The sequence below is a fragment of the Sinocyclocheilus anshuiensis genome, unplaced genomic scaffold (genome assembly GCF_001515605.1).
Source record: "Sinocyclocheilus anshuiensis isolate Anshui unplaced genomic scaffold, SAMN03320099.WGS_v1.1 scaffold450, whole genome shotgun sequence".
NCBI lineage: Eukaryota > Metazoa > Chordata > Actinopteri > Cypriniformes > Cyprinidae > Sinocyclocheilus > Sinocyclocheilus anshuiensis.
The window spans coordinates 963,560-987,735 of NW_015546056.1; the positions used below are offsets into that span (position 1 = coordinate 963,560).

At 37.5% G+C, this 24,176-nt stretch overlaps 1 protein-coding gene across 1 annotated transcript in view; it reads right to left on the reverse strand.

Moving 5' to 3' along the window:
* LOC107699278 (collagen alpha-1(XIII) chain-like) overlaps positions 1-24,176 on the reverse strand; it is a 103,897-nt gene that overhangs the window by 8,124 nt on the left and 71,597 nt on the right. Inside the window, exons 16-33 of the mRNA XM_016500490.1 lie at positions 23,909-23,950; positions 23,656-23,673; positions 23,137-23,163; positions 22,652-22,696; positions 20,520-20,546; positions 11,012-11,098; positions 10,840-10,866; positions 10,672-10,707; positions 10,486-10,542; positions 10,316-10,339; positions 10,124-10,177; positions 9,885-9,929; positions 9,616-9,750; positions 8,617-8,661; positions 8,440-8,490; positions 8,235-8,261; positions 3,134-3,220; positions 417-470 (exon numbers count right to left, since the gene is read on the reverse strand). Of these exons, the coding sequence (XP_016355976.1) occupies positions 417-470; positions 3,134-3,220; positions 8,235-8,261; positions 8,440-8,490; positions 8,617-8,661; positions 9,616-9,750; positions 9,885-9,929; positions 10,124-10,177; positions 10,316-10,339; positions 10,486-10,542; positions 10,672-10,707; positions 10,840-10,866; positions 11,012-11,098; positions 20,520-20,546; positions 22,652-22,696; positions 23,137-23,163; positions 23,656-23,673; positions 23,909-23,950 (888 nt within the window). The remainder of the gene's footprint in view (positions 1-416; positions 471-3,133; positions 3,221-8,234; positions 8,262-8,439; positions 8,491-8,616; positions 8,662-9,615; positions 9,751-9,884; positions 9,930-10,123; positions 10,178-10,315; positions 10,340-10,485; positions 10,543-10,671; positions 10,708-10,839; positions 10,867-11,011; positions 11,099-20,519; positions 20,547-22,651; positions 22,697-23,136; positions 23,164-23,655; positions 23,674-23,908; positions 23,951-24,176) is intronic.

The window sequence follows — 24,176 nt, forward strand, 5'->3', positions numbered from 1 at the left end:
TTTGAGACTTTAGTCTTTGCAACTTTACAGATCTTCTTTATGCACCAAGAGCTTGTAACACTCCAAAGAGAAAGGAAAAATTGAAATCGCATCATATGACCCCTTTAAAGTCCAGGTGACAAAAAAAACGTAATGCATTACTTCCCATAAAACGCAACTAAGTACTGCAATTAGTTACTTTTTGAAGGAGTAACGCAATATTATAATGCATTACTTTTAAAAGTAAATTTCCCCAACACTAAATGTAATTATTTGTGATTCAAACTATACTTCATTTGCCCAGTTGTCATGATGCTGGCATTCATGCCTACAGCATCATCAAGGTTTTTATAATTTTGCATAACACAAAATATTACTAGAAACACCCATTTTGAAGCCTCATGCATTTGTTTCTAAATTGTTTTTACAGCACTAACCATTTCTCCTTTTGGTCCTGCAGGCCCAGGTACTCCAACCGGTCCTATCAGACCCTTGGAACAAAGAAAATGACATGCGTGAGCTTCAACAGAGGGCACAGCGGTGGGTTAAGAGTTTAGAGAGGGAGAGAAACTAATCAGTGTTGAGCACCAATAGATCAACAAACTTTTCTGAGCCGAATAAGAGCAATTTAAACTCCTTATATATGTTTAAAAAGAGCTATCCGAGGACCAATCTGCAGAGGAATTCCACAAAACTCCAAAGTTTGTTGATCTAAGTGGAAATAAACAGACACACAAGTAAATATAACAGCGAATCCATCTTCCATTTTCCTCCCATGACTTGGAGAGGAATCAACAGAAGGGCTGTTAGACATCTTGCTTTTTCAGGAGTTTTGCTTCTCAGCCATTTGTACAGTTGTATGCCGTGAAATCATTGTTCATGCAGCCGCATCCCATCATGCTCTCTCCTGGTATGACATTACAAGATCAAAGCTTGTCATGGAATGAAATAAAGCTCTGAAGCTGGGAGGGAATTAAGCCTTTGAAAGGTCAGAGGTCAAGCATGTCTGAATTTTTTTTACAAAGGTATAGAGGGCTGCGACGGCATGAAATGCAAAAGGATTATTAACTTCTGTAGAGCACGATGTGCATACTTTTCAAAGAAGGAGAAATTGCGTTTCAGAGAGAGAGAGATGTTTATAAGTGTTTGGCCATGCTCCCCTTCAGTCACTCGCGTGTTGACAGGTTGAGAAATCAACCGAGCCTGGTACCTCTGGAAACAGCAAGAGGCAACAGCCAAACAGGCTTAGGGACAAAGTCATACTCATGCCGATGCAACCTCAATAGAGATCTAAACAAGGCCTTGACCATTAGACAACACAGAAAAGACACAAAACACAGAAGCAAGCAAGCAACAGCTCAAGCAGAGGCAGACAGACAGAAAGAGAGAAGCAGGCGGAGGGGGAAACGAGAGAGGGATGGATGGAAATAGAGGGGTGGATGATGGGAATGTGTCTTGCGCCACTCACCACTGGACCAGGCCTGCCGTCTAAACCATGAGCCCCCTGGACAGTGTGTAAAGAGTTACAGAGCGAGAGGAGAGATGGAGGTGGAGGAGAGGAAGGGAGGAGGGGAGAAGTGTGGGGGGAGGTGAGTGAAGCAGTGACTCGTGTGCCACATAAAAACAACTCTAGTTTTGATGGAGGGGTGACGTGTTGAAGATGACATGTGAGAGACAAGCAGTAACTCCTTATAACGTGACTTTAGCATCTTATTGTCTTAGTGCAAGTGTGACTGCTAATGAACAGGACCTAAAGTGGTCCATTCAATCGTATAGATGGTGATAAAATAACAACAGGTGGCATATACATTCCAGAAGAGATGCAAAAACTAAAAATAATACTTGTAAATAGTTGTTCGGTTCCAAAACCTAGTGAGCTACATTGCCGTTTGCTGCCTTCTAAGGCAGCATGCTGACTGAAATGCAACCTCGTAAGTGACTGAACTGGACCACTATACATAGAAAGCGACTTTGCGTGCCACACAAATAGGCTAGCACTCCTCATGAGAAGTGCACAGGAGACTTGATTTAGCCTGCCGCTAAGTTAAATTTGATGATAGCATGTTGCTAAGCTAACAAAACAAACAGCCTTTGTGCTAGAAATGAACATACAATGCCTTTAAATTATGGCAGCTCACTAGGTTATGGAAAAAGTAACATTACCCATCCATGCTGCATTTTCTTAAGCAGCATTTTAATCTCGTTTTCAGTAAAAATCAATAAACAAATTTTATTTTACTTCATATTTACTTAAAAATGCATAATGCGCTATTTTTTTCCCCTATTTTACCACATTTCCAAACTGCTTTTGCTTTAAACATTTATGTAACACAATGTTGTGAGGTTTATGTTTAAAATACTTTTTTATTCCCTTTTTTATACTGAAAATCGAGACAAAAATGCTGCTTAAGAAAACTTTCTTGATATCTCAATTTCTATATCGCAGATTCAAAACAAAAGTAAAGGAGCTACTGTGCCATTGATGATGTGACTAGAATAAGTTAATCAATGACTTTGACACCATAGATATACACTAGTCATGACGTCAGGAAAAGACTCCTGAAATTCATAGTAACAAAACCTATAGCATGCTATTTACAGAGCAGAGAGAAAACATTTTATAAACAACCACATACAGTATTTTGTAATAATAACATGAATGTCAGTCAGTTACAGTAATCTGAAACCATCAAGAACTTGTTGGTAATCTATTAAAATGTGTATAAAACAATGTGACAGGATGATTACATGATAACACTTGTATATATGATTGCCAAATGTGGATATTCACTGATTCATGCAATGTGACGACACGTAGCCATGAACCATGACGCCTAGTTACAAAGACATGAACATGAAATTGCAGCACACTGATATTTGCATTAAGGTGGGGGGGGGGGCTAAAGCACAAACCTTAAACAAAACATGCTTTTCCACTAACGCTGCACTCAGGAAAGACAAAAACATCTTGATTCAGTTGACAAGATTGTATGAAAACTATCAAATTAATTATGCACTGGTATCACAGGTATTTTTCATAATGAGCGATTTGATATATCGGACAGATTTTTATCTTACATTGTACTGACTATAAATGCAATGCACGTTTATCAAGTATCAAAAACTGGATTATAAGAATCAGAAATGTACTTACAGGGAGTCCAAGATGGCCCCTGTCTCCTTTCTCTCCTTTCTGTCCAGGTGATCCCTTCTCTCCTCTCAGGCCTATTCCTGGTTCTCCCTAAAAAGAACATATGAGATTTAATGCCTCGTTTAGCATATGGCAGTAGACAAATAACACTTCATTTTACATTAGGTTGGAATACTTACCTTTGGTCCTGGCAACCCTGGAGGTGCCTGATAAACAAAAATTAATAATTATTAGAAATCAGTATCATTTTGAGATGTTTAAAATGAGTTTCTCTTCATAAATGCACCATCAAATGGGAAAAAAAAATGCACTGATGCTCCACAGATATGTATGTAATATGTCTGCTGTTATCATAAGCTTTTATGAAGTAGACATTGTCCTCACCAATGGCCCAACTGGCCCTGCAGGTCCTGGAGGTCCAGCAGGCCCATAGACCTGAGAGAGAACAGATAAGGAAGTCACCATTAAGACATTTCATTCAATATATTTCCCTATTATCTAATGAAACCACATAAAAACCTCTAACCAGTGCAATCAGCAGCTAAATAGTGTGGAACATACCAGTTCTGCTTTATCTCCTTTCTCCCCAGGTTCACCTTTCTGACCCTGAAGACATTATGAAAAAGCAAAAGGATAGGAATACTGAATTCTACCATTCATTCAAAAGACATCAAACTGGCATGACGAAATACACTGCATCCCAAAGTCATGCCGTGTCTTTTCAACAATGACAACAATCTGTTTGCTTGAGGGGCACCATTGCGTACCATTAGGCCTGGCAATCCAATATGGCCAGGGGGCCCTGAAACCCCCTTTTCTCCAGTAGGGCCATCTAAACCCTAAAGAATGAGGAAAGAATAAGGAAATAGACATTAAAGTTGGCAGAAAAGTCAATTGGGGGGCCTGGGTTGATGAACATGACTTGACAGCCTTGTAAACAAGGCCCACAACCAAGAGGCCTTTGAATTCATAGCATCCAACATGTAGGATTAATGATTAGTAAACTGTAGGCTTTCAAGACGCAATGCTGCCCACCCACCACAAACGCTTTCAAAATTCATCAAAGCACTCAGCATGAACCCACTTGCTCAAATAACAATGACCACATTTACACGCAACTCATTTTCTGATTAAGGTCTATATTCTGGTTAAGCATTTAATCTGAAAAAGATGTTTACATGTTCCACAGTTATTGCAATATGTTCTTTTAACCAAATTATCCCAAAAAAGGCAAATACAAATGCACTGTCCTCTGGAAATACTAGGCATGCTTTCTTTTTTATTCAGTTACAGTCAATATTCCAAACGAGGGTTACATGAATCCAAACTTTTCCTTACATAAACCAAATATATTCGTAATTTCTAGAAACTGAAATATTGGCTTAATTTGGTTAACTTTGCAGTTGGGTTAATGTATTTACATGATGTGTACATAATTTGAATATTATGATATTTTGATATCAGAATATTCTTTCATGCAAGACCTTTTGTGGTTATTTAACAATTCAGGTGTAGTCAGACAGACTATATATGATGGGAATGCTGGGTAGAGTCACTTACAGGTGATCCTGAGGGGCCCATGTCTCCCTTGTCTCCTTTTGGCCCAGGCAAGCCTATGACTCCTCCTTCTCCCTGAGGTCCCTCTGGTCCAGGAGGGCCGAAGGGTCCCTGTTCTCCTGGCTTTCCTCTTGGACCCTAAGAAGCAAACAGGTACAATCACTCAGCATTATGAAGTTTCGAGAGTTGTGTAAATGCATCCACCAGTGGACTAATGGCAGATTAGTGGCTAAAATGTGTTTCATTTATAGTAAATGTTAATTATTATTTACCTTTTCCCCATCAAGACCAGGGGGACCTGGAAGTCCAACATCACCCTGAGAAATAAAATGTTATGTTTAATGCAAAAGAACAAGGTAGCCTACAATGACATGTCTTAAACCATGGAATGCATGCTGCTGAAAAACTTCCTCAGATCTCACCAGAATTGTATATGAATATAATCTAAAATTCTCCTAAAGTTATACACTAAGGATAGAAAGGGTAAGAATGAGAGAAGTTGGTCAGCTACCTTCAAACCGGGGTTCCCAGGAAGCCCTGGAGTTCCAGGCAGACCAGGAGGGCCCTAAAATAAAAACAATATATACTTAAACATCTGAAAGTAGTTGTCTATTCATCTATGTGTGTGCTCAAATACACAAACAATATCAAGTTATCCAGCTTTCCAATAAATACTTTTTTCTCAACAAAGAATGACACTTACCATTAAATGCACATTGCGTATATCCTGAAAAAATAAAATAAAATTAGTGCCTTCACATAATACAAATTAATCTTTTGAATCTGTTATATGAGGCCGAGAAGTGAATATGCACTATAACTAAATCATAATCAAATTGAAGAAATTTATATACATCAGAAATAAAGACATACATTTTCATTGTTGTTGATTAAAGATTTTCCTGGCTCCCCGGTTGGACCTGGTGGACCCTGTTGAGCAATGGGGAAACAATCAATAATATATAGCATTATTTCTGATATCAGCCATTCACATCACATTCAAACCTAGTATCTTGTTTGCATTATTTTCTCTGTCAGTGACACATGGCCTCTACTCACCCTTGGTCCAGATGGGCCTTCCTGGCCATGGTCACCCTACAAATCGAAAACATTAATTGTGCTATTTTTTCCAAGGACATATTTAAAATATCACAATCATACAAGGTCATGTAGAGTTGCAATGAACTAGCACTTATTTATTTATTTTAAAAAAAGTCAATTGCTCACCTTTATGCCTTGATCACCTTTCTCACCCTACGAAAAGACATGCAACAATGAAAGTCCAAATTTAATTCTGACTAAACCATGAGCTTATGTCACACCACTGACTGTGCATGTCACACCACATCAAGAAAGAAATTCAGCAGTGGACATAAGGTGGAGAATGAGGGGTAGGTACCTTGGGTCCAGCTTGTCCGGGCTGTCCCTGGGCACCTGGTTCTCCTTTGATGCCAGCTCCTGCAGCACTAGGATCGCCTTTCTCTCCCTAGCAATAAATAACAATATAGGAGTTAACATTCAAAGATTCAAGATGCATCTCTATATAACGAAGGTGTATAAAACATTCTAGTGTGCGCATCTTGTTCCCATTTGCTTTTGAAGCATTACAGTTGACGTCTTTAATTCACCACAGCTGCGGTACTTCAACACAGGGAGTGAGAATAAAGGTGTGGTCACTGAAATACAGCAAATATGGGCCGCAGAATATGAGGTCACCTTCTATGGCTTCTGTTTTGCAGAAACACTAATTAAATCATAACAATTAACACATTAAAAATGTTAAAACAGACTGTCTTCTTCCATTGCCTGCAGAACTGCAAGCCATGCAGATTTAATGCTCGCTTGCATGTGCATATGAAAATAAATGGAACACAAAGTCTAGTGAAACCGCAACGTAATAATTCCACATTGTTAAGTTTCAGTACAGACAAAACAATATCTGAAAATGACATGAAACAGATACATTTTGACACCAAAAACAAACAGAATTGAGTGCAGACAGTCAGGTCACCACTTCATAGAAGTCTTTTAGACATGCATGTGTAATTAAAGTCAAATCAATGCAATTCACTGAAAAATTAAAATATGGTTATTTTTATTCAGCCTCTTTTTATTCTAAACCCTTTCCTTTTTCTGTGGAACACTAAAGGTGATTAAAAAAAAAAAACTCAGCCATTCTTTTACTATAAGATAAAAAACTTAAATTAGAAATGTTGCTTACGGGAAAAAAAACAGCTGAAATATTAAAATTACTAAAACTAAAAAATAAGAATACATTCACACTACATTGAGATATATTTAAATATGAATAAAAATAACAAAAGCACACTTACTAAAACTTACATTTAAATTTACAGTAAAACATAATATCAATAAATAATATAATATTACATAAATAATTTCTAAAATAACACTTCAGTTGGTTAAATAAGGTGCATGATTTGTATGGACCACTTTTATGGCGCTTTATTTTCTCATTTTGAAGCTTAAAAATATCATTAAATTTCAAAGAATTGGCAAAAATTCTTCAAACATTAATCACTGTGTTGCACGGAAGAAAGCCATACATGTTCGAAATTGCAAACTGGTAAGTAAAATTCAACCTCAATATTCAACATCACATCTAAAAAAATTTCCTGAGGGTTTAAGCCCAGTATCAGATCTAGCACTTATGCGAGAAACAGCCACAGCACACATTTGGGTGTACCTTGTAGCCCCATTTTCCAGGGATACCAGAAACACCTGCCTGACCCTTAATAGCGACAGAAAAATCTTCATTACTTTAAGAATGATCAGCAAAATGTGTTAAAGATACAGCCACACCAAACCAGGCCTTTACCTTTCGTCCAGGGACACCTGGGAAACCAGGCTCTCCCTGAAGGTTGCGAGGCATCAACATTAGGAAAACAAAAAGAGAGAAAAGAAAAACTGTGAGAATAGACCTAAACACGTCCTCAAACCCTGACCTTTGAAAATCAACAAAGGAATCAGCATCATATATTTTGGCTGAAAAAGTCATTCGTAATTTCAAATGAAGATTATTCTCTGTAATCATTTAGACAAATACTGTTTACGTCGATCGTAAACCCCCAAGGGTCTATCAGATGTCATCATTGGCTAAAGCACAAACCTTAAACAAAACATGCTTTTCCACTAACGCTGCACTCAGGAAAGACAAAAACATCTTGATTCAGTTGACAAGATTGTATGAAAACTATCAAATTAATTATGCACTGGTATCACAGGTATTTTTCATAATGAGCGATTTGATATATCGGACAGATTTTTATCTTACATTGTACTGACTATAAATGCAATGCACGTTTATCAAGTATCAAAAACTGGATTATAAGAATCAGAAATGTACTTACAGGGAGTCCAAGATGGCCCCTGTCTCCTTTCTCTCCTTTCTGTCCAAGTGATCCCTTCTCTCCTCTCAGGCCTATTCCTGGTTCTCCCTAAAAAGAACATATGAGATTTAATGCCTCGTTTAGCATATGGCAGTAGACAAATAACACTTCATTTTACATTAGGTTGGAATACTTACCTTTGGTCCTGGCAACCCTGGAGGTGCCTGATAAGCAAAAATTAATAATTATTAGAAATCAGTATCATTTTGAGATGTTTAAAATGAGTTTCTCTTCATAAATGCACCATCAAATGGGAAAAAAAAATGCACTGATGCTCCACAGATATGTATGTAATATGTCTGCTGTTATCATAAGCTTTTATGAAGTAGACATTGTCCTCACCAATGGCCCAACTGGCCCTGCAGGTCCTGGAGGTCCAGCAGGCCCATAGACCTGAGAGAGAACAGATAAGGAAGTCACCATTAAGACATTTCATTCAATATATTTCCCTATTATCTAATGAAACCACATAAAAACCTCTAACCAGTGCAATCAGCAGCTAAATAGTGTGGAACATACCAGTTCTGCTTTATCTCCTTTCTCCCCAGGTTCACCTTTCTGACCCTGAAGACATTATGAAAAAGCAAAAGGATAGGAATACTGAATTCTACCATTCATTCAAAAGACATCAAACTGGCATGACGAAATACACTGCATCCCAAAGTCATGCCGTGTCTTTTCAACAATGACAACAATCTGTTTGCTTGAGGGGCACCATTGCGTACCATTAGGCCTGGCAATCCAATATGGCCAGGGGGCCCTGAAACCCCCTTTTCTCCAGTAGGGCCATCTAAACCCTAAAGAATGAGGAAAGAATAAGGAAATAGACATTAAAGTTGGCAGAAAAGTCAATTGGGGGGCCTGGGTTGATGAACATGACTTGACAGCCTTGTAAACAAGGCCCACAACCAAGAGGCCTTTGAATTCATAGCATCGAACATGTAGGATTAATGATTAGTAAACTGTAGGCTTTCAAGACGCAATGCTGCCCACCCACCACAAACGCTTTCAAAATTCATCAAAGCACTCAGCATGAACCCACTTGCTCAAATAACAATGACCACATTTACACGCAACTCATTTTCTGATTAAGGTCTATATTCTGGTTAAGCATTTAATCTGAAAAAGATGTTTACATGTTCCACAGTTATTGCAATATGTTCTTTTAACCAAATTATCCCAAAAAAGGCAAATACAAATGCACTGTCCTCTGGAAATACTAGGCATGCTTTCTTTTTTATTCAGTTACAGTCAATATTCCAAACGAGGGTTACATGAATCCAAACTTTTCCTTACATAAACCAAATATATTCGTAATTTCTAGAAACTGAAATATTGGCTTAATTTGGTTAACTTTGCAGTTGGGTTAATGTATTTACATGATGTGTACATAATTTGAATATTATGATATTTTGATATCAGAATATTCTTTCATGCAAGACCTTTTGTGGTTATTTAACAATTCAGGTGTAGTCAGACAGACTATATATGATGGGAATGCTGGGTAGAGTCACTTACAGGTGATCCTGAGGGGCCCATGTCTCCCTTGTCTCCTTTTGGCCCAGGCAAGCCTATGACTCCTCCTTCTCCCTGAGGTCCCTCTGGTCCAGGAGGGCCGAAGGGTCCCTGTTCTCCTGGCTTTCCTCTTGGACCCTAAGAAGCAAACAGGTACAATCACTCAGCATTATGAAGTTTCGAGAGTTGTGTAAATGCATCCACCAGTGGACTAATGGCAGATTAGTGGCTAAAATGTGTTTCATTTATAGTAAATGTTAATTATTATTTACCTTTTCCCCATCAAGACCAGGGGGACCTGGAAGTCCAACATCACCCTGAGAAATAAAATGTTATGTTTAATGCAAAAGAACAAGGTAGCCTACAATGACATGTCTTAAACCATGGAATGCATGCTGCTGAAAAACTTCCTCAGATCTCACCAGAATTGTATATGAATATAATCTAAAATTCTCCTAAAGTTATACACTAAGGATAGAAAGGGTAAGAATGAGAGAAGTTGGTCAGCTACCTTCAAACCGGGGTTCCCAGGAAGCCCTGGAGTTCCAGGCAGACCAGGAGGGCCCTAAAATAAAAACAATATATACTTAAACATCTGAAAGTAGTTGTCTATTCATCTATGTGTGTGCTCAAATACACAAACAATATCAAGTTATCCAGCTTTCCAATAAATACTTTTTTCTCAACAAAGAATGACACTTACCATTAAATGCACATTGCGTATATCCTGAAAAAATAAAATAAAATTAGTGCCTTCACATAATACAAATTAATCTTTTGAATCTGTTATATGAGGCCGAGAAGTGAATATGCACTATAACTAAATCATAATCAAATTGAAGAAATTTATATACATCAGAAATAAAGACATACATTTTCATTGTTGTTGATTAAAGATTTTCCTGGCTCCCCGGTTGGACCTGGTGGACCCTGTTGAGCAATGGGGAAACAATCAATAATATATAGCATTATTTCTGATATCAGCCATTCACATCACATTCAAACCTAGTATCTTGTTTGCATTATTTTCTCTGTCAGTGACACATGGCCTCTACTCACCCTTGGTCCAGATGGGCCTTCCTGGCCATGGTCACCCTACAAATCGAAAACATTAATTGTGCTATTTTTTCCAAGGACATATTTAAAATATCACAATCATACAAGGTCATGTAGAGTTGCAATGAACTAGCACTTATTTATTTATTTTTAAAAAAGTCAATTGCTCACCTTTATGCCTTGATCACCTTTCTCACCCTACGAAAAGACATGCAACAATGAAAGTCCAAATTTAATTCTGACTAAACCATGAGCTTATGTCACACCACTGACTGTGCATGTCACACCACATCAAGAAAGAAATTCAGCAGTGGACATAAGGTGGAGAATGAGGGGTAGGTACCTTGGGTCCAGCTTGTCCGGGCTGTCCCTGGGCACCTGGTTCTCCTTTGATGCCAGCTCCTGCAGCACTAGGATCGCCTTTCTCTCCCTAGCAATAAATAACAATATAGGAGTTAACATTCAAAGATTCAAGATGCATCTCTATATAACGAAGGTGTATAAAACATTCTAGTGTGCGCATCTTGTTCCCATTTGCTTTTGAAGCATTACAGTTGACGTCTTTAATTCACCACAGCTGCGGTACTTCAACACAGGGAGTGAGAATAAAGGTGTGGTCACTGAAATACAGCAAATATGGGCCGCAGAATATGAGGTCACCTTCTATGGCTTCTGTTTTGCAGAAACACTAATTAAATCATAACAATTAACACATTAAAAATGTTAAAACAGACTGTCTTCTTCCATTGCCTGCAGAACTGCAAGCCATGCAGATTTAATGCTCGCTTGCATGTGCATATGAAAATAAATGGAACACAAAGTCTAGTGAAACCGCAACGTAATAATTCCACATTGTTAAGTTTCAGTACAGACAAAACAATATCTGAAAATGACATGAAACAGATACATTTTGACACCAAAAACAAACAGAATTGAGTGCAGACAGTCAGGTCACCACTTCATAGAAGTCTTTTAGACATGCATGTGTAATTAAAGTCAAATCAATGCAATTCACTGAAAAATTAAAATATGGTTATTTTTATTCAGCCTCTTTTTATTCTAAACCCTTTCCTTTTTCTGTGGAACACTAAAGGTGATTAAAAAAAAAAAACTCAGCCATTCTTTTACTATAAGATAAAAAACTTAAATTAGAAATGTTGCTTACGGGAAAAAAAACAGCTGAAATATTAAAATTACTAAAACTAAAAAATAAGAATACATTCACACTACATTGAGATATATTTAAATATGAATAAAAATAACAAAAGCACACTTACTAAAACTTACATTTAAATTTACAGTAAAACATAATATCAATAAATAATATAATATTACATAAATAATTTCTAAAATAACACTTCAGTTGGTTAAATAAGGTGCATGATTTGTATGGACCACTTTTATGGCGCTTTATTTTCTCATTTTGAAGCTTAAAAATATCATTAAATTTCAAAGAATTGGCAAAAATTCTTCAAACATTAATCACTGTGTTGCACGGAAGAAAGCCATACATGTTCGAAATTGCAAACTGGTAAGTAAAATTCAACCTCAATATTCAACATCACATCTAAAAAAATTTCCTGAGGGTTTAAGCCCAGTATCAGATCTAGCACTTATGCGAGAAACAGCCACAGCACACATTTGGGTGTACCTTGTAGCCCCATTTTCCAGGGATACCAGAAACACCTGCCTGACCCTTAATAGCGACAGAAAAATCTTCATTACTTTAAGAATGATCAGCAAAATGTGTTAAAGATACAGCCACACCAAACCAGGCCTTTACCTTTCGTCCAGGGACACCTGGGAAACCAGGCTCTCCCTGAAGGTTGCGAGGCATCAACATTAGGAAAACAAAAAGAGAGAAAAGAAAAACTGTGAGAATAGACCTAAACACGTCCTCAAACCCTGACCTTTGAAAATCAACAAAGGAATCAGCATCATATATTTTGGCTGAAAAAGTCATTCGTAATTTCAAATGAAGATTATTCTCTGTAATCATTTAGACAAATACTGTTTACGTCGATCGTAAACCCCCAAGGGTCTATCAGATGTCATCATTTCTATTGAAGCGATTAGACAGCACGCGCTGGTATCAATATTTAGATTGGTATGTCGAAGTTTTTGCTCTCCAGGCACGCAAATAGCTGCTCACTAGCAGTGCCGCAATGAGCCAACAGTTGGATTGCTATTAATAGTAAAGAGCACAGCTATTTAATTCATGTCTGTTATCTCAGACCAATGAGCAGACATGAAGGCAGTGATCTAAAGACACAGCTGCGGCTGCATGCGGACACTCGACCCATCGAGGTCGAGGGCTGTTGGGGGGGTCTGACTGCTAGTGGCACCATCCGTCTTTCTCCTGCCATCTCATTCCTCAAGTCTCAGACGCCACTTTACAGTGTCAGATGGTGAGACGCTTATATGTGAGGTGCCTGTATAATGAGCAATCAATCACGCTCTGGTGTGAAAGCAGCTTTACATACAATCATAACAGATAAGACTGAGCGTTTTAGCAGCGGAATGCTTCTGGAACAGCATGCAGGGTTCTGGGAAAAAAGGATAGTTCATTATAAATAAATGGGGATGGATAGAGGCAGCAGTAGAAGTGAACTACCTTCACTCCTTGTTTCCCAGACATTCCAGGCATCCCTAGCTCACCCTGCAAAATCAGCATTAATTACTCATCTTTTCAATACTTAAATGGTCACATTCACGAGCCAAAACCAAAGATCGCACTCATAACGCAAGCAAAACATCACTGAAAGACTTTCACTTCAGCAGATTGTTAGACATGATGACAAACAAGTATTTCCCAGCACATCTGCTCACCACTGGACTGGACTGTATGTTGAGCCGAAATTAAAAGTCTGTCTTGGTTTACTCATCCTCATGTCGTTCCAAAGCTATATGACTTATTTTCTTTTGTTGAACACAAAAGAAGATATTTTGAAGAAAGTTGGTAACCAAACAGTTTTGGTTTCCATTGACTTCCATTGTATGGACCAAATAAATAAATAAATAAATAAAACTCAGAATATCTTCTTTTATGTTCAGCAGAAGAAAGAAAGTCAAGAAATGATGACAAATTTCATTTTTGGGTGAACTACACATTTAACTATCTTCAAAATGCAGTTTCAGTGGAGTTCAGCAATTACAAATAAAATATACATTTCTAATGCATTTCTAATGTACGAAATGGCTGCAAGCCAAGCATAGCAATTCCACTGGAGGAAAGGGAGTTTCATTTAGCTTCAGTGAGAATAAGTAGTGCAATACTAACTTAACACATCACTTTTCTTAGAAAGAAGTATTTTAACAAATAATTATAATAAAAAAATTCAAAAATAAAAATCTCCAAACAATCAACCAGCTTCACTAGCAAACCATCACTAGACTAGCAGCAAACCACATCTAATCAGCATATAGCAGTATGGATACTCGAGTTTAAGCTGGTCTCTTTAGTAGGGTTATCAAACACACAAACAAACAGGTATATTAGCCAGCACTCAATCACTACATTACATGGTAGTGCCACACGAGAAGCGTTTTACAACATGTCCAGAAAGTCTCTACAGAAAACAACGCATGCCATTTGGAGACTGGCGGCCAGACAGCAGGCAGTTGAGGGCAGAGGTCAAAGATGGCATGAAGACTCCAGTGAGTCTGAGCAGGGGGCAAGTGGCAGAGCCTTGCGTGGCATAACCCGCTCTGACAGGTGCAGCGGTCAGACCTTGGAGAGAGCTGCAGGTTATCAAGAGAGCCAGACGCCATATGTGTGTGGTTTGATACGGTATTAATGATACTAGGCACTCTAGTGTGCTTTTGGGCCTGAGACAAGACTGCTTGTCATACTCAGCTGCCTTCATAAACTCTGTACAATCAGGCACCAAGAACGGATGGCAGGGTTTGGATAAGGCAGAGAGTCGTATGTGAGTTTATCTGTGTTCCCAGTAGATGAAAGAGCCTGACTTCATGTTACCGTCCCGTTAAGGGAATGGAACGATACAATGATTGTTGATCACTTTAATCATGAAAGAGAGACTTCTTGGACACATGATGAAAACAGGAAGTCTCTTTGATCTTCTTCATTTCCAATCAACTCACACCATTCCGTTATAGGCCCCTCTGCCCATCGTCATGTCTCCTTCAACTCCATCCGCTTCTATTTTAGAGCGAATAGCGCTTGGTGAGGCAGAGGCTATAGTTGTGGACTGACAGAGGCTGCAAGTGATTTATGGGAGTGCTAATCTTCAGGCTAAAAACGATGAGGACGGAGCCTTTGGAGTTGAGGGGAACTCTGGGAAGGTGAAGAGAACCGTCATCAGCACTGCGGAGAAGTGTCTGCATTCTTTGCTGACAAACTTGATTCCTTCAGGACAGTTCGTAATAAGTAATGACTTACTTTGGCTCCTATGAAATACGAGAGCATGGTATACGTGCTTGGCCCGAGGTATAAAGAGAAAACGGATGAATGGAATTTCCAAACTAAACCTAATAAGTTCCATTTATATACATCAACATGCATCATATACTGCACAAAGGGTCCTTGTATGAAGAGAAAAACAACTATAAAAAAATGTAGTTCTGAGTCTTAAAGATGCAGTGTGTCAATTTTTTGCAGCAAAAAGAGTAATAGCAATCCGTTTGACTTAACATTCTGACAAAATTCATAAAATGTTGGATTTATGCTTTAAAAAGCATAATCTAACATTTTGTGAAGGACATTCATCATGGCTCATTTATTTGATCAAAAATACAGTAACAACAATAATATTGTGAAATATTACTGCAAATTCAAATAACTGTTTTCCATGTTAATGCATCTTAAAGTGTAATTTATTCCTGTGATGCAAAGCAGAATTTTTAGCATAATTACTCCAGTCTTTAGTGTCACGTGATCCTTCAGAAATCATTCTAATATGCTGATTTACTTCTCAAGAAACATTTTTTATTATCAATGTTGAATCCATTGAGTTTGGATACAATAATACAATTTTGGGGGATTCTTTGATTTATTTAAAATGGCACTTTTTCTTTGAATGTCTTTAAATGACTGTTAACATTTATTAATTTAATGCATCCTTGCTCAAAAAAAAAGTATTAATGTTACTGACCTAAATACAGTAGTATATTCTCTGACAACATGCCTTAATACTGTACTTCAATATTTATACTTCAAATTAATGTATTTTTAGGATGTGAAGAAAAATTCTTTTTGCAGTCATTTATTCTGTTGTGGCCACATGTAGCACATAAAAACTCACTGTAAAATCATTGTAATGCATGGCTTCTCCTGACATATTGCTTTAATAGCCCTTGGGTTCTCTGTTTTATCAATCCTGGTCTGGAGGGGAGTGTGTAACTGAGAAGTTTTGAGAGCCAATGTCAAAGAGAACGAAACAAAGCGGCTCTCATTTGATCTCTGAGGTGCTGCACTTTAAATTCATGTCACGCCACCATCTCTCGTTCCTACTTGACATAAGAGTCTAATGGCAGAGGAATCACATGTGTTACATGAGTGAGTGTCTTTCACTGTGTTTGTGCATGCCTGATTTTGACTGTAAATGTGTGTTACATTTTTTTTTCCATTGGAGAGAAACGCAGACAGTCTTTAACAGCCTCACTGAATACAGATGAGGCTCACCCACTGCTGGCCGCAGGAGTAAAAGGAGTTAATTTAGCATTTGCTTATCTCCTTTTTATCTCAAAAATGTTCACTGGCTTTCACTACACAAAACCTAATACTGACTAGTAATGACAGAGACAGATGTGACTGAGGGAAGACAAATAAATGTTACTGTGGCGATACCATAGTAAAGTGATGACATTGTAAAATATTGTGGGTATACAATACTAGTTAAATGTTTGGACACACTGGACTCAATCTGTTTCTCATGATCTTAAAAACTTATTGTACATTATATACATTATTAGGCTGAAATGCTTAAAATGTAACAAATTTTAAAATTTAAGTCTTTTAATGCATGAATTTGAACAAATAGAGATGTAAAAGCAAGTGTGCATCATACTGCAGAATGTGAACTTCAATACTGTTTAAAACGTATCCCAGGATGCACCTCATTAAGTCAGTTGAGCAGAGCTGAAATGTAGACAAAGCTCAAATATAGTCACTAGACTAGAGATTTGTTTACTATATAAATTCCATTATTTCATAGTTTTGATGACTTTAATATCATTCTAAAATGTTAATTGATAGTAGTAAAAAAATGAAAAATAAGAAATGTCTCTTGAGCAGCAAATCAGCATATTAGAATGATTTCTGAAGGATCATGTGACACTGGAGACTGGAGTAATGACTGCTGAAAATTCAGCTTTGCATCACAGGAATAAATTACATTTGAATATATATTAAAACAGAAAACAGTTATTTTAGATAGTAATAATATTTCAAATTTTTTACTGTATACTTTTATTAACTAATTGCAGCCTTGGAGAGCATAAGTGATTTTCAAAATCATCACAAAATATCTTACTCATACCAAACATTTGAATAATAGTGTATCATGTTATTTACATTCCAATATATTAAAACAAGCAATAGCTCAGTCTTCAAACAAATCGTCTTTCAACCCCAAAACCCACACAAAAATATTTCTGCATTCAATTAGAGGCAGTGATCAAGTTGTATATATATACAGTAAATGTATAAAAAATCCTAAATATAGCACTGCTGCAGATGTGCTTATTCATCTGTCAGCTCCCCAGATGGTATGTCTGCTGAGTCTGATCATGAAAACATTCATATATTTAAACACAGCACTCGAATGCAGCAACACAAAGCACTGTCATGACAACAGACCTAACAATCGAAGAGTATGGCAGCACATGTTTGGCAGGGACAACGGCAGGTAGCAAAAATAAGTGTGCTAAGTCCATCAAGCAGCGTGTAACAGGGGACTCTCCACAAACAGCAGGGTTAGAGGCCTGTAAATCAGACGCACAGGTGCTCAGATGAAGGAAGTAGGGAATGTCTTGAGCTTGTGGCCTGTTTTTCTCTTAGCGTGCAATCCCTCTGCTCTCTCAGCATGACTCTGGGACTGAGTCATATGTCTTTGTGCACATCCTGGTTTCAGTTGCAAAGCATTTGTCCTGCCCTCAGCCCTTGCGAGTCCTCACTTTGGTAACGTAAGCCGGCGTCTACCAGTGGTGCCGAGTCAATGAGGGTGGATGAGTTATAGGAATGTACATTTAGGACCGACTTAAAGGAACCTTTCACTCGAAAATGAAAATTCTGTCATTATTGACTCTCTGTGTGATGAACGGACCAAATCTTACTGGCCACTGTAGGTCTCAACCTCATGGCTCTTGTATAGCACTTTGGAATAATTACGTTTTATAAAATGTTTTTCAAAGAAGTGTCTTATGCTCAACAATGCTGCATTTATTTGATCAGAAATACAGTAAATACACTAATATTGTGAAATATTATTACAATTTATTTATTACATTATATTCAAAGAGAAAACAGTTATTTAAAATTGCAATACTATTTCACAATAACGCTGTTTTACTGTCATTTTGCCTAAATAACTGCAGCCTTGGTAAGCATAAGAGACTTCTTTCAAAAACAATAAAAAACGAAATTATTCGAAACTTTTGGTAGTGTATCCAAGAAGTATCAGAACTTTGCTGATCATGCAAAAATATTACGATATTTTAGTTTTTTTTACACACACATACAAACAATCCACCCAAAGTTAAATGCATAACAAACTACATTTCTCAGGCAAAGTACCTTCTCCCCCTTCTCTCCTCTTTGCCCATCCATCCCTGGTTCACCCTACACAAATGCACAGATGGGGACATCTTCAGCAGAGCAACACACACACCACAAATACACACAAACTGCTGGAAGCCAACCGGAGCTCATATGCAGACATGAGACATGTGATCCCAAACAAAGTCATCAGATGAGAAAGATTTTTCTTCTGGCACACTCTGAATTAAGAAGCCAGAAACAATAAATCGATAAAGATGATGATCTAGAGTAATCCTCTGATCCTGTAAGCATCAGGACGGTTCACTATACAGGGTGGTCGAGGGGAAGGCGGAGGGATGTGCAGAGGAAATGAAAATTCCATCAAACTCATAGTAAAGGATTTCTGTGAGACACAGAGTTCACATAAGATGTCTGGCCCATGGACTCAAACCTCTGCTTCCTCTCTCGTCTGAACACAGGGTTTATTAAACACCCCATGAAATTGTTTGGCAAGCACAGTTTTCTTTCCTCTGTTGTTGTAGTTTCAACTGAAACAGGTTTGGGCAGGACATACAGTATATAAAAAAGTCCTTAGCTACAGTACATCACAGCCACAGCATGATATGCTATTTGCTAGTCAAAGGCAGTTGGTTATAGTATGTATATAGTATATATAGTATATGCGATTTATACACTACTACAGTCTTACAGTATTTTATTATGAATCCATTTTTTTTAGTTAACTTTAGTAATTGAAGTTTATTTTTTAGTTAACACTACATTCAAGTTTATTTTTTAGTAAACACTACGTGCTTTTGTCATTTTTCTATTTAGCTTTAAATATAGTTTTATTTCAGTTTTAGCTTTAGTAATTTTAGTACTTCAACTTATTTCTTTTAGTTGTCAAGATAACATTTCTAACTTTCATTTAGGAAACAGTGCATATGAGGTTTTTTATGTAAATGTATATGCTATTTTATTTTTTATTTTTTTATTTTTTTGAGAGAAGATACAGATGTTGACAGTATTGATGACCTCAAAGATAACAGACATTGAAAAAAAAAAAAAAAGATTATTTTGATTTCATGGAGTCATATTTTTTCCCCTTGATGCCCGTTTACATATGACCAGTTGGTTAGTAATTTAATGAAATGCTTGCACCAAAAACAGTCATTAATAATATTTATTTATTTATTGTTTGTTTGTGCCTTTAGGTTGCTTAACTTCAGTTTAGTTTCTGTAAATGCCCTTTTGGGACTAAGAAGGAAGTTCTATAAGTTACAGTATATTTTCATAATACATTGGACTTATTTTTTTATTGTACATTATCAAGGAAAATTGGCTTCCTCCTGATATGACCCTTTTAAGATATCACACCCTGTGTTTTCCCTGGCCAGTCCACAAAGATGAGTTCATTCAGGCTCTGCTCATCTATCATTGCTGGCTTTACAGGACAACACTCAGCATTAAGCAGTTAGACAGTCGGAATAGCGGTATCCTATAGGGACTATTTGTGCATCAGCAGGTGTAAACTTTACGTGCGTCCCACTCCTGTTTACAGGGCAAACGTCTCCCCAGTGAGAAACAGTGTAAGCACTCCAGCAGATGCATGTCTTTACTAGGAGCAATGCCTCAGACATGTGATACAGTCATACAAACATAAATCTTCAGATGTTTAGATTTACTCTCTATAGAAAACTGCTCCTTCAAGATACAGGTTGGAATCTAACAAAACACAGATCTATGCCTGATTTGAATAAATCCAAAAGATGACATGATAATCAAAACTGAATGCAAATCGGAGATTTCCATACACAGAATAACAATAAATGTAAAGGTGAAGTGTGCAATTTATGCGTCACCACATGCAACTGGCCATTGGCCGATCAAACAGATAGCCCCGCCCCCAAACTCATGCTATTGGTTGAGTCAATGTTGCTATGTTGAGCTGGTCAAGATCAAACAAACACATCAATGTTTTCATAGCACCATAAAGACGGGGCAGTCAACCTACAAACAGGTTACTTACAGTTGAAAGCATTTTAACATCAACAAAATAACTCACATCGCTTTTAAACTTCCAACCATTATTTAAAAAACAGTAAAAACAAGAACCACATGTGTTCCTTACCTTCATTCCTTCATCTCCTTTAATCCCCTAAAGAGAAACACAACAAACAAAGTGATCAATATGCTATGAAATGCAAAATGAAAGCTTCTAATACATCAAAAGGTGATGCTTTTCCTTGGTCTATAACAAATAATTTACATCTATCACAGCAACAGGGCAACATTAAAGTCAGCAGAGTTTCAGTTCACAACATCATTTATCTAAACAACCCATTCAGTCTCCCGTTTAGTGGAGAAATTGTTAAAGCAAACATTTCTGTTCTGTCATATTCAATGCCGTATGGCTTGGCAGCGCAGAGTAAATAGCTAAACATCCATGAAGACGACAGACAGTAATTTTTCAGAAATAAAGTCTCATGGGAGGAAGGCAAAGTCAGCCGTTTATTAATTGTGTTGGTAATGTGCCGAATAACATTTCTCCTCTGATTTTAACCTTTTAATTGTAAATCCATTGACTTGGCCCTTTGCCTCTCTCACAGATGAGTGTAAAGATGTCTCTTTTCCGAGTAAAAATAGTAGGCCAGACAGGAGACAACCTCAGATCACAGGGGAGAACACATTTTAGCCTCCCTCCATAAATCTCCAGTTTTGTGAGCATTCATGGGCGCAGCACCTGTCAATATCCAGAAGGTGGTGCAGTTGTGCAAAATAACTGCTTCTCTGCTTTAGCACAAAAGATTTCACCTGCGCTAATATGAGATTGAATGTAAACGTAACACACACAATGCTACTTCAGTCTCTCATATAGAGGAATTTTCCATAAAAAGCCAAGATGAAATTGAATGTAAAGGTAACAAACACAGTGCAACTTCAGTCTATCGTATAGAGGAATTTTCCATAAACTCACTGTATGACATGCTTACTATCAATCTAGCTTTAGCTATTGACTGGGTGCGTGTGTTGGACCTGAACTACGTGGCTGATGGAAGAAAGCTCAAGTTCACAAAGGTAGATTTGGAAGGGAATGGATATGCAGGTTGTTCCAGAGTTCACATGTGTAAAAGCGTAACACAAATCCAAGATTGCGAACAATATAGGTCGCATCAAAGCAAAGCAAATTCAATTCCACATGGAAAAGATTACATGTGGTTTTTGTGCCAAAATGTATCCCTCACAAAGTGTCAATCAACACACTTGTAACTGTACATAGGCTAAGCTATTTTTAAATCAATCAAAAGTGATAGTAAAGGCATTTATAATGTTATTTATTTTTTAAACAAATCTTCTTTTGAACTTTTTATTCATCAAAGAAAAGAAAAAGAAAAAAGGTATCATGGTTTCCACAGAAATATTGATAAATAATAAAGCAATCAGCATATTAGAATGATTTCTGAAGGATCATGTGACACTAAAGACTGGAGTAATGATTTGCTTTGCCAACACAGGAATACAGTTTCAATTTAAGGATTACATTTTAAAATATATACAAATAAAAACAGTTATTTTAAATTGTAACAGTATTTCACACTATAAGTGTTTTTACCGTATTTTTGATCAAATAGATAGAGCCTTGGTGAAGATAAAAGACTTCTTTCAAAGGCATTAAAAAACTTACTGTAGCGTATTTTATGCTTTTCATAGCATTACACTAAGCTCCATTTACTATCTTAATTCAATCTCGCATTACCTCAGGGGTAATGCACTCAATGACTTTAGAGTTAAGCACATTGCTCAAGGGGAAGACAGTAAAACCCCAAACAAATGCTGTTATCAGCAGCCCCCGGTACTTTGAGCAATTCCTCCAGTGCTCCAATGGTATTTAGTCTTGTAACCCAAACAACAAAGGTGCCACCCCACTGGCTTAATCAAAACTATATGATTTGGGTATCTGATGTCACCTACAGACTGTTTTAGATAACACCCTCTTCTGTTGAAGGCCTGATTAAAGACGGAAGCGAGTATGTAATACATCTGTGTTTCCTACATCCTTCATAAACTTCAAGACTTTGACTGACACAATAACACACTGTAGAAAGCTAGTAATCTCTGAATCTGACTCAAAGGGGGCTGTCAATCTGAAGTTACCCTCTGTGTTGGGATTATGTAATGAGTTGACCCAGAAGTGATGGCTGACCTGTGGAGCAGGTTAGTTATTTAAGCTGCTTAAACCAGTCAAAGGTTACAGATTCCTACCTTGGGGCCTTCAGGTCCACTTGGACCAGCTTCACCACGATCACCCTGAGAGATGAGGACAAAATCGGTTAGAGAAAAATGGCCATGCAGAAAGAAAAATGGAGTTTGACCCAATCAATTGTGTTCTCTCTAATCCACTAATATTTTATCTGTGCTCTAGCATGACTTTAAAGTGATGTGCCAAGTTTCCTTTTCCACTTTGAAACTCTTAATCTAGCATGGCGATTGATGAGCCTCACATTCAGGGCTCTGCCCTTCAGCTTAGTGGTTTTCAATCACTCTGTTGAATGATTAATTGATATGTCACTCCCTCACAGTTCAGCTTAATTCCTGAAGGTTCCTCTGAGAAGAAGGATCCGTTTCTAACAGTTTTGTTTAAGCAATCAACAACAGTGCCAAATTTCTAGTCCTAAAATGTGGGATTTGACGAATGGCCTTTCGGATAACACAAACATCTGCTCACGTACTATGATAGACACACTCACCTTTTGTCCAGATACACCGGGCTCACCCTATAAAAAAAGCAAAAACAATCAAAGACCTCTTTGGCTTTTATCGAGAAGCCTTTTTATTTGTTTCATATACTCTGAGCTATCCAGTTGTAAAACGGGTAATAAGCAGATCGGTATTCCTTTATTGGGAACTTCGTGTCCAAAGGAGAAAGCCTCTAGTTACAGCTGTTATATAGACTGGCAGGCAATCTTTATAGAGAGCTGAAATGTGCTTCTATAAGGGACTAGTGCTTCTAAATGGAGTACAATTAAAATTCCCCAGTCTAAACTCAGTGGCAATTAACGCATCAGGGGAAATAAATACTTATCCAACAGCAACACGGATAATCAATTATGGCGTATCCACCCCTTCTGTACTGGCAACGGCAGAGCAGACCCACCCTGTAGGCTGTTGAACTGTGTGTGAACTTCATGTGAGCCTGTTTATGACTCGCCTGTGGAAAATACTATCATTGCAGAGCAGCTGGACAGCTGTGTGCTTTTCATGCTTACCTTCAACCCTGGTAGCATCTACAAATGAAAGAAATAGAAACACGCTTTCAGTTTGAAGCTTAAACTGTCATATGGAGCATTACAGACTTCTGATTTCATGTCAAATAATATCAAGAATCTGTGTCAAACATACTTTCAGCTTAGAGTTTACATTGTCATATGGAGCATTAACGACTTCCGAGTTTATTTTACTTAATGTCGAGCCCCCGTATTAGAAAGGTAAAGAAGAAAACGCATGTATTCAAACACTCACTCTTGGGTCTTTTCCAGGTTTTCCAGGTTCTCCGGGTTTACCCTATACCCAAAAATGAGAAGATAGATAGTTAAAACACACACAAAAAAAACCAACAACAACAAATGCAAAAGTGCAAATGTTAAAAACAGAAATGCAGGAATGTGCAGCCATAATCACAGATGACACAAAAGGGTAAATAAATACATACGTACATTTTATTATGTGAGAAAAAAAGAGGCCACAATATTATGGCCTGAGACGATGGCCTGGGACACTGACTTATACA